The 10,348-nt window shown below is 52.1% G+C and overlaps 2 protein-coding genes across 4 annotated transcripts; one reads left to right on the plus strand and one right to left on the minus strand.

Moving 5' to 3' along the window:
- Positions 1–1,800: 1,800 nt before the first annotated feature.
- LOC124417519 lies at positions 1,801–4,204 on the minus strand. The gene is made up of 3 exons (XM_046905732.1): positions 4,178–4,204; positions 3,121–3,788; positions 1,801–2,528 (listed from the first exon to the last, which is right to left on the minus strand). The coding sequence occupies exons 2-3, from the start codon at positions 3,165–3,167 to the stop codon at positions 1,964–1,966; spliced, it is 612 nt and encodes a 203-aa protein (XP_046761688.1). The 5' UTR covers positions 3,168–3,788; positions 4,178–4,204; the 3' UTR covers positions 1,801–1,963.
- Positions 4,205–4,372: 168 nt separating this feature from the next.
- DMRT2 (doublesex and mab-3 related transcription factor 2) lies at positions 4,373–8,782 on the plus strand. 3 transcript variants are annotated; one of them, XM_003642987.6, is made up of 4 exons: positions 4,373–4,542; positions 4,926–5,279; positions 5,385–5,487; positions 6,954–8,782. In XM_003642987.6, exons 2-4 carry the CDS (start codon positions 4,944–4,946, stop codon positions 7,976–7,978), a joined length of 1,464 nt encoding a protein of 487 aa, XP_003643035.3. In that variant the 5' UTR covers positions 4,373–4,542; positions 4,926–4,943; the 3' UTR covers positions 7,979–8,782. The 3 variants fall into 3 exon arrangements, with proteins under 3 accessions (XP_003643035.3, XP_046761687.1, XP_046761686.1); XM_046905731.1 differs by lacking the exons at positions 4,373–4,542; positions 4,926–5,279 and adding an exon at positions 6,253–6,334 and having other exon boundaries at positions 5,375–5,487; positions 6,954–8,029; XM_046905730.1 differs by lacking the exons at positions 4,373–4,542; positions 4,926–5,279 and having other exon boundaries at positions 5,375–5,962.
- Positions 8,783–10,348: the final 1,566 nt, after the last annotated feature.

Genomic DNA, 10,348 nt, shown 5'->3' on the forward strand with positions numbered 1-10,348 from the left:
ACAGTGCAATGATACCTAGGAAATGAGAACACAATCCAGCCAGTTATGGTTATGTGACTGAGCTTTTACTGCTAAGCACAATGTGCCCTACCCAACTTATTTGATTTAGCAGGTGCCTCACTGGCATTTAAAATATTTTGCATATGATTATAATGCATCCTGAGGGGAAAAAAAGTCAACCTTAACATTTTATTAGTGAGACTTCTTGCTGTTCCCCTAAAATAAGGCAATCAAAGAGACAATTTATATTGCAGAGCTTTGACCTTTACTTTCCAGGACTGTAAAACAAAACCCCAGACCCCTCACTTTCTGCATCTGGTTGACATTTGAATAAAACTGCCAGAGTGCAAACAAGTTTTGAGACAACATCTCCAGTAAGCTCTGCAGTGAGTCTAAAAATATTCTTGGCTAACTTACTTTTTAAGGCCATATGTTGAAAAAAAAAAAAAACCAAAAAAAAACCCCAACAACCCAAAACTTCAGTAGAATTTATTGCAATAAGAGATTTGCCAAACTACTTAAGACATTTGGGAAGATTATAGTGAAGTACATTAGTTGCTGACTTGACAATTTGCTATGCTCACTGGTTGTATATTGGATTCTTGATATTCACGCTGAGAGTTGATCTGACTTTCTAGTACATTTTAGCAAGAAACCTGCCAAGTGTCTACTGGCTTATTAAATGCTGGGAAACCAAAGGTTAGCAGTGTTTATAAGCCACAGCAAAGCCACCATGGATGGTAGACAAGATTTTCTCATGGCATTTTGCTCATTCAGACTTTCAGAGGAGGACTGGATGAGGGCTAGTTTCACTGGTTTTGCCTCAGAGTCCCTCTTGGTTTGCCCCATAGTCCCCTGGCCACATGCTTGGAAGCTGCAGAGAAGCAGTTCTATTTCCACTGAGCTATCTATTTCCTACTTTGCTGTGTCTAATGATTACTGTGCCTGTGTATCTTGTTCATAGAGCCATGGCCAGAGCATGCTCCTGGTACAGCCCCACTGCAGCAGGGCCCACCATGGAGAACAAACCTGCCCATCCCTGGGACCTGGTTTCTCCAAGGCTGCCGCAGGGTGAAAGGAGCTGCTGTTGGGAAGCTGCTGTGCTCTGTGCCTGACCCAAAACTGGCTGTGCCTGGGGGAGACCTCCTGCCGACTCCTCCAAACTTCTGATCGGTGTTCTCTCACTTGCCCGCTGTGGCAATTCTGTTTTGCAAGCACTCCAGTCACCTTTACCGCTTCTGATTTCAATCCGGTTTTACATGGCTGGAGATTGTCCTAGTGTGATGCACAAGTTTCCCCATAAAGGCTAACCCTTGCCCTCCTTGCCAAAGCAAACATTCCAACAAAGGCAGTGGAATCGTTCTCACAGTCAATAAAATTTTCTTCCATATCATGCTATACAGAACACATTGCTGTCGACATTTCTTACATCTTTATTATATGGTTTTATTACATTTACTTGACTGACGCGCGAGGGTAACAGAAAATTCCCCCTCTGTCTATAAAGATGCTTACAAATACATAAAGTGGAGACGTGTTTAAAAAAAAAAAAAAAGGCTTGTTTAAAATACAAGAGGACAGAAAGTTGAAACTTGCTCATTTAAATCATTTTAGTGTAGAAACCGTTCTGAAGGATCTGTGCCGCAGATGACAATCTCACCGAGGTCCAGAGAGTGGCATGAGAAACACACCAACACATCCACGTTTTAATGGAAGATAGCTACAAAAGAAATCTCGCTTTTTAATGGTCGGATAGAATTGGGGGGGGGGGGGGGGGGGGGGGGGGGGGCGGGGGCGGGGAAGTGATCTCCTTATTTTTATTATTTATTTTTATTATTTAGTTATTTTTTTTCCCCTCAATTGCCACCACCCGGGAAATCTGCGCGCTCTCCCACAGCAGGCGGGGCAGCCCGGCCATGCCCGAGCACTGCGGGCCCCCGGGGCAGCGGCAATTTGTTTCAGATTAACGGGTAACATCTCTGACCAAACAAGCGGCGGGAGCTCCCGCGTTTGGCGATGTAATCCGTTCCCGACGGCGCGAAGAGAGGGCACGATCAAAGCATTCTTCCGGGGAATTCGCACCCGGAGCTGCCGTTTGGTTAGCCGGCCTGAAGCCTGCTAATAAATCCCCTGGGAGGAGGGGCGGGATAAGAGGATAGGGAGGGAACCGCGGCTCCTGCACCTGCATGCTTGCCATCCCCATCCCCGCCGCTCGGAGAGCGATGCGGGGCCGGACCAGCGAGCGGCACCTTCCGAGGGGCAGAGAGGCTCTGACGGTCTCGCAAGTGGCCCTGAGCTGCTTTTCCTCTGCCGACACGGGGCGCATACGCACCGGGATCGGGCGCAGTCCCTCGCGGTCACTCCCCGACTCCACCCCGGTCCCGGAGCTCAGCCACAGCCGCTGCCGCGCTCTCGACCCGCTGCCCGCCCCGCACCGGCGCAACGCTGTGCTCCCGTGTCCCGCTGTGTCCCTGCGCGGGGAAATGCTCCCTCGAGGAAGCTCCAGAAAGCTCCTGCGTAGTTCCCGGCTAATGATGAGGGTGAGAGGGGAGCACAGGTTCGAGGAGGGGGCCGTGAGTGAGCCCGTCACAGCGGGCACTGCGCTGCGCGTTTACCAGCGTGGAAATCAGTGCCCGCTCCATCCTGTCCCGTCCCTTCCCGTCCCGTCTCATCGCAGCCCGCAGAGGCCGCTGCTGGCACCGCGGGTCGAAGGGATGCGGGAGCCGATGTGGGGCCGCAGCCGCGGTCCCTGCTGCCCTCCCGTCCCCGGGGGAAGGGGAAGCGGAGCGCCCCGCAGAACGCAGCGCAAACAGGAGGAGAAGGAGAACGTTACACAAACACGCTTTAAAATCATGGCTGGATTTCACAGTTCCCTGTGGATAAAGTAAACAGGAGGCGAACTGTTTTGTAATTTACGCCAGCGGCCCGCAGAACCGTACTTTGTAATTTGGTGTCGGTTTACAAGCAAAGGGGACTTCTGTTTCCTAACCTAGCAGGTTCTTTGTCATGCCCGCGCATTTTAAGAAAAGACCCCAAGGGGGAAAGTGGAATTCCTTGGGTATTTGCCTTTTCGTCATGCCTGTAAGCAGCAGCGGGCGAGTCTGTGGGCATGAATGCTACCTGCCGTCGAGGACGCACTTTCCCGGAGCGAATGCGGCGAGCTGCATCTCGAGAAGACGAGAGCTGCAGTGGGACGCGCGGTGTCCGCACCCCTCGGCCGAGCAGCGAGGGCCCAACCCGGCGGCTGCGCCCGGCCCGCCCGCCGCAGGTGCTGAAGCCCCCGGGGTGCCCTCCCGACGGGGAGGGGCTGAGGGCGGTGGCACGGCGCGCTCCCGTCCGTGCTGAGCCACGAGCGTGGGTTGTCTGCAAGTGCGGTGTGAGCCGCTCACGGAAAGATGTTTGCTTGTATAGGGGAATGGTTTTGGTGTATGTTGGACATATCGCTGGTTTTCGATGCTAAGACACCCTTTTTCCTTCCTTCTTTCCTCCCTTCCTCCCTTCCTCCCTCCCTTCCTTCCTTCCTTCCTTCCTTCCTTCCTTCCTTCCTTCCTTCCTTCCTTCCTTCCTTCCTTCCTTCCTTCCTTCCTTCCTTCCTTCCTTCCTTCCTTCCTTCCTTCCTTCCTTCCTTCCTTCCTTCCTATTTTTCCCAGGGCATACCCCGCTTACTCTCTCTGACTTCTCCGCTCGGTGCAGAGTGGGTCCAAGCCGAGCCGTCGTCCCCTCCCGCTCCCGTTTGCGGCCGCGCTCCGCAGCCCCGACTTCGCGCGGCGATGTTGGTCCCCCCGGCTCTGGCGGCGCGGCGGCCGTCGGAGAACGGGAGGAAAGAAAGCGGCTCATTGGAAGAGTCACGGTGCGAACGTTACGGAGTAAACGAACCCTTTGCCCCTCGGTGTTATAGGGAATGCGGGAAAACCACAGAGATACCGCTGTGTTTGCAGACTCGAAATAAAGTCATTTCCACGCATTTCCCTCCCCGCAGAGGCACAAAGAACGACGGCAAACGAAAAGCGCCGTGAGCGTTCCCCCTTTCCCCACCACGCTCCCCCGCCGCGCTCCCCGTGGGCTGGCGTGCGTCTGTCACCCCCACTCGCGCCACTCTTTTCCGTCCTCCTCTCCTCCTCCCGTTCGCCCCACGGTTACGACCCGCACGCGCCGCCGCCGCCGCCGCCCTGCTCACCTCCGCGCCGCCCCCACGCGCGTCCCCGCGCCCCCCACGCCCGTCCGCACCCACGCGCGGTGGCTGGCAGGCGAGCGGCGGGGCGGGGCGGCGACGGCGCGGGCCAATGAGGGCGGCGGCCGCGCGGAGCGGGCCCGATGGGCGGTGCGGGCGGCTGCGGACGGCGCTGATAACGCGGCGGGGACGCGGCGGCGCGGCGAGGTGGTTGCGGTCGCGGTCCCTGTCCCGGTCCCGGTCCCATTAGTGGCGGCAGCGCGCACTTTGCCCGCACCCGCCAGAACCCACTGGTGTCAGCGGACGGCGTGGCGCCCCGTGGGTCGCGGGAACCTGGCACTTAGCCTGCCGGCCTGTGGCACCAAACTCGGGTAAGAGCCTTGGAGGCGGTGAGGATGGGAGTTGGGAGCCATCGCTTCCCGGGTGCCATTAAGCGGGCGCAGTGCCCGCGGCCGCTGGGGCAGTGGAGCTCCAGCACCCCGTGTCCGTCCGCCGTGCGTGGGTAGCGAGAGCCTGCGGGGGCTGTCATCCCACGGCCGCACCGAGACTGTTTCTCCCGCTCTCACCCCGCCCTTCTCTCCGCGGCAGATGCGCTCCGAGCGGCGCACGGTTCTCGAGGCAGCGGCCGTCGAGAAAGCTTTGGGGAGCCCCGCGGGTTCCGGGGCACGGGGCCGAGGGTAGCGGGGGGAGGCATATGGCGGGCCGCACCGTGCCTGTCCGACCGCGGGCGGGCACTCTGACCCTTCTCTTGCAGCTGCGGCGCGGAGTAGCCATGGCCGAAGGACGCGCCGCCGGCGAGTGGGAAATCGACGTGGAGAGCCTGGAGGGGGAGGCGGCCGAGGGCCCCGGCGCGCCGAGGGAGGAAGAAGAGGAGGAAGGAGAGGAGGCGGTGGCGGTCCCGCGGCGGGGCGGCGGCGGGGAGCCGCGGAAGCTGAGCCGCACGCCCAAGTGCGCCCGGTGCCGCAACCACGGCGTGGTGTCGTGCCTGAAGGGCCACAAGCGGTTCTGCCGCTGGCGCGACTGCCAGTGCGCCAACTGCCTGCTGGTGGTGGAGCGGCAGCGGGTGATGGCCGCGCAGGTGGCACTGCGCCGGCAGCAGGCCACCGAGGTGAGACGAGGCGGTCGGGTCGGGCGATCGGGTCGGGACGGGACGGGACGGGACGGGACGGGGAGGGCGGCCCCGGCTGACGGCGCCGCCCGCCCGCTCTCCTAGGACAAGAAGGGGCTGGCCGGGAAGCAAGCGAGCCTGGAGCGCAAAACCGTCTACCAGAGGCACGTCCGGACGCCCAGCCTGCTGGCCAAGAGCATCTTGGAAGGTAGGTCCGGCGACGCCGAGCCGCGAGCGCGGCTGTAGTCGGCGTGGCCGCCTCTTCCGAAGTAAAGCGGAGCGGCCCCTGCGCTGCCCGGGCGCGGTGCCGTCGGACTCCTCCGCGGCTCCCGCGCTGCGTGGGTGGAATCGGCGCGGCAGAAGCTCAGTCCCCCCCTCCAAATAATGCCTGAAATGTTAGCGGCCGTAATCTGAAATTTGAGAGTTAGTGTTACAAGCCGACATTCTTTTTACATGAGTACCCACCAGTGTTCCGCGGTGCCGGGCAACTCATTTGCGGCCGTATCCATCAGCAAATGAGTAAATCAAACCGCTTTCTTCCTGAAGGGAAAGCTTAACGCAGCAGCTCTGTTTACTGCGTTACCAATAGTGAGATAGGCGCGGCAGGCTGCTCGGATTTTTCTTCCTGCTGAAAATGCCAGCCGCAGAAACAAGATGTTGGAAAGATCCGTGTTTTAATGGGTGTATGTATATTCTGTGCTCTCTGTCTCTTCAGGTCAAGCCCCAATTTATTTCTGTGGCTGCTTTAATTACTTTCCAAACTGTAGCCTTGTAGCATTATGATCATTAGAAGTTCTTTTTATTTTTTTGGAATAGAAAGCTCTTTTCTTTGCCTGTGCAAGTGTGGTTACAGTTCTGTCCTGTTAAACCTCTCTCTAATTTTCTCCTACAATTCATTCTTAAAAAAACAAAAAACAATCATACAATCTCTTTTTCCTGTATTTGTCTTAACTTTCTTTTTCTTTTCTCCTAGTTCTCCTTGGAATTTTCTACCATCTGTAACAATATGATCATAGTGATTCATCTTTAGAGACTAGGAATGGCAGCAGCTATAGGTATAGATATCTTCCTTGGCAATGGGGAAACCTGTGTGAGAGGAGTGGGACTGAATACAGGCAAAGTCCTCTCCGTACTCTTGTAATCAGTTCCATAATTCAGTAGGATTACCTTGCTGGGTAGAGTGAACAGGATCAGACCCTGTCAGTTATGTTAAATTAATCTAGTTAGCTGAATATACTGGATATTTGCTTCAGCAATGTACTGCTTTAGTTCTGAATAGGTGGAATATTTGAGTACTTCCCGTGTTTATTAAAAACACTGCATTATTAAGCCGCGTGGTTCAGTACTGATCATAATGCCCCGCAGGGTATTGCCTTTTTTCAGCCTGCAGCTTTCGATGGCCACTGTAAATGGCTGTTCAGCTAGCTCTGGAGCAGACGATGCAGGGCAGAGCAGCAGGGCTGGCTTCTCTGTATTCAAGGAGTGGGGTGGGACATGCCTGAGGGCACAGGGAGCGCAGCTGAGGTGGCACGGTGATGAGGTTAGAAGCTGCACAGGGTCTGCAGAATGTGCTCCGTGCCTGGCGGGCAGGCTCTGAATGGAGACCCTTGTGCAAACACAGCTGTCATATTTCTCCTGCATGGTTCCATTCCTAATGCTACTTCGTTGTTTTAGGTTACCGCCCTATTCCAGCAGATGCTTACCTGGGAGGAAACTCACCTTTGCCACCCCCTGTAAGTGACAGGATGAGAAAGAGACGGGCTTTTGCCGATAAGGAGTTGGAGAACATTATGCTAGAAAGAGAGTACAAAGAAAGAGAGATGATGGAAGCTACACAAGCAGCTGCCCTCTTCCTCCCGAACCGCATGGTGCACGGAGCCGAATACAACGCGTACAAAACCGCCTTCAGCCCTTCTCAGGTTGATGCTCCCGGCAAGGAGTTCTGCAATTTCTTACCAACATGCCTTGATCTAACCATGCAGTACTCTGGATCTGGCAACATGGAACTTATTTCTTCCAATGTCAGCGTAGCTACTACCTACAGGCAGTATCCCCTGCCTTCCAGGTTCTTAGTGTGGCCGAAGTGTGGCCCCATTAGCGATGCTCTCCTCTACCAGCAGTGCCTGCTGAATGCTACCACTGTCCAAGCTCTCAAACCGGGGGCAGGCTGGGACACCAAGGTGGCACAAAGCCCAGAGTGTCCGAACACTGAGCAGGACATCATGTCTCCGAAACTGGAGAATCCGCTTCTCCTGACCCACACGCCTGACATCCAGCAGGCATGCGGTGAGGTGCTGTGCCTTCCCCAGGAGGCTCGGGAGAGGTCAGCCTTCTCTCCTCCAAAAAGGACTTTCTCTCAGATATCCGATAAGGATTCTCTGACTCCTCAAGAGCAGGCATTGGGCAAGGTCAGCAAAGACACGGCCAAGCCAGCTCCACCTATCAAATACAGTCCATTTCAGTCGCTGTTCCCGCAGACATTTCCAGACAAATCGGGTGCAGAGCTGAGAACATCATTTATGAAAGAGACTTTTGAAGAAGCATCTAAGAAATATAGGGAGTTGAGCATTAAGGAGAACCAGAAGTACAAGTTTGCTATAGATAAATGTGCAAAAGACTTCTTTGGACCCAAACAGGCCGCAACAAAACTGTCAGCACCTGAGCCACTGTCGTTTTCAGTTGAATCCATCCTTAAATGACCTTGTGCAGAGGCTAATGTCTCCCAGTGAATAAACTGCAACATCAGTGTAGAGAGCTTGTATGCTTTGCCTTCTGCAGAATTACTACTGCCCACCTTTTCTTTTAAAAGATTTGTAAAGAGGAGTTTCTGCTGTAAATGGTAATTCTTTCTTTTTTTTTCTTCTCAAAATGACATACATAAATATGCATGTTTTCAGAAGAAAAGTGAATTTATTTTATTTTTAAAAGTTGAAATGGCACGTACAGACCGTAGTGTTCTTTTGAGCAGAACTTCAGACCACTCAATAAAATGAGTTTACCTGCAAAAACAGATTTTGCCCTGCCAATAATATCTGATCTTAGTCGTGTCTCTAGGCTCTTGCAGGCTAGTGTGCTCTGCTGTCAGAACACACATATTCCTTTGGGGGCTGGTACCGATATATATATGATATAGGCGAGTTATCTTGGTGGGGCACGTGGACACCCAGCTTTCACCTTTCAGTACCTAAGAGAAGAGATGCATGTAGGCTAGTATGAATTGGAAGACTTTTGTTATTAAGTGAAATTTGCATCAGATTCCAAATGCTGTTCTTAGTCTGAAGGTGAAGTGCTCGCTAGCATACAGACTGACTTAGCCCATACCTCTCTACAAAAGCTTCTGTTCCTAAACCAAAGACTTACTGGGTAGACTGTGTTTGGGTATAATGAGCTTTTTGGGTTTTTTGAGTCTTTTGGGGATAATGAGTTTTTTTAGGTGAGTTTTTGAATAAAAAGTCTGCTTCTTTAAATTCAGTTTTTGAATAAATGCTTTTATTTTGAATAGATGTTTTTGGCTGACTTTGCCGTTCCTCTGGGTTTCAACTCCTTAGGATATTTCCATTCTAAAAACATTCTCCTCTGACCTGCAATGGTGGGAGAGTCTTGAGCTGTGGTAATTGGAATGACTGTAAAAATGATGCACAGAATCCTTATTGCTAGTGAGAAGTCAAGAAGTGATCTCTCAGTTTTGTAATTGTAGACCCATTAGCAGAGGTAATAGAAAGAAAGCAGTAGAATTTACCCAGGAAACCGAGGTGCCCGTGGTGCTGTGGTACAGCTCTCACTGTGACTGAGCTCAAAGGAAACTTTCTGAACTTGTGGTATTTTGAGTTTTTCCCTGTATTTCACCGTTGGCATTTGCACTTACTGCTGGTGCCTCAGTTACCCCCCTTAACTCTTCAACCCAGCAGATGCTGCTTGGTCAGCTGCAGGGAGCTGTGGTTGTTCTTGATTTTTGTTATTTTTTAAGGACGAATTCTATTTGATGTTTCTAAGCAGAATGTCTAGACTCATGGAATGGTTTGGGTTGGAAGGAACCTTTAAGATCATCTAGTTCCAACTCCCCTGCTATAGGCAGGGGCACCTCCCTCTAGACCAGGTTGTTCAAAACCCCATCCAGCCTGGCCTTGAACGCCTCCGGGGAGGGGCACACTATTATTTTCTGATCTTATGACACTCACCATACAGCTTGAATGATTGTTTTGCCGTAAATAAATCTGAACACAAGCATTGCTCGCTCTGTGTCTCTGACCATGTTTGGTGTCGGTGCTGAGTGGTGTTGTGGGGGGACAAGCTGCTGGTTGTGCATGGGGTGAGTTGTCTGCCAGCATGGCCAGATGCTATTGCTGATCACCTCGTTCAAGCAGTGAGCTCTGCCTTTTGCTTGGAGAAAAAGCATTTTAACACTTCTTACATAATGTGTAAATTTTGTATGACTTATCTTTTAAAACACATAGAAACATGCTGTTTCAGGCAATAATTATAAACAATAACACAGACTAATTCGTTGTAACTTAGAACTGGATTTTGACACTAGCCAGAATTTTACTTTACAGAAGCATTCATGCCAACCAGACTTTGCCTGCCTGGAAACACATCTCCAGTGCAGTGAAATGCTTTTTCACATGCTCAGACTCTGCCTTTTATTCAGCTGCCATTAGAGGGAGGTGTACCTTGCTTGGGAGTTGGGGCTTCTCATCAGTCAGTTCAGCAGTCACACCAAGCTGAGCAGCTTTTACACGGAGTAAAATTCTTCACGCTTAATATTAATTTGCCTTCACCAGAGCTTTCCTTCTTTGGCTTAACTGGACATAACGTACTAACAAGAGGTTTTAATTTTATCAGGTTTCCTTTGTTATTAGAAATAGGAATCATTTTGTTGTTCAAGCTGCTGGCATAAAGTAGGACGGCAGATGAAAGACAGTTCAGGAACACGTAGTAAAGCAATAATGGATACTGGAATTAGTCCTCCATAAATATATTTTACTTTCTGCCTGACAACAAGCACGTCTAACATCATTCAATTTCACATCTGAAATATCTTTTCAGGAAGTCACTTGTCTTTATTTATC

The sequence above is a fragment of the Gallus gallus genome, chromosome Z (genome assembly GCF_016699485.2).
Source record: "Gallus gallus isolate bGalGal1 chromosome Z, bGalGal1.mat.broiler.GRCg7b, whole genome shotgun sequence".
In the NCBI taxonomy this organism is placed as follows: Eukaryota; Metazoa; Chordata; class Aves; order Galliformes; family Phasianidae; genus Gallus; species Gallus gallus.

What these genes read in the sequence shown, in the direction of transcription:
- LOC124417519 (XM_046905732.1), bottom strand. Translation starts at nt 3,167, where the DNA reads ATGCAGCTCGCCGCATTCGCTCCGGGAAAGTGCGTCCTCGACGGCAG. An exon ending in AAGTGCGTCCTCGACGGCAG is followed by an intron (nt 2,529 to 3,120) that starts GTAGCATTCATG and finishes CCTCATCATTAG; the next exon opens with CCGGGAACTACGCAGGAGCT.
- DMRT2 (XM_003642987.6), top strand. Translation starts at nt 4,944, where the DNA reads ATGGCCGAAGGACGCGCCGCCGGCGAGTGGGAAATCGACGTGGAGAGC. An exon ending in GCCGGCAGCAGGCCACCGAG is followed by an intron (nt 5,280 to 5,384) that starts GTGAGACGAGGC and finishes CCGCTCTCCTAG; the next exon opens with GACAAGAAGGGGCTGGCCGG. An exon ending in GGCCAAGAGCATCTTGGAAG is followed by an intron (nt 5,488 to 6,953) that starts GTAGGTCCGGCG and finishes TCGTTGTTTTAG; the next exon opens with GTTACCGCCCTATTCCAGCA.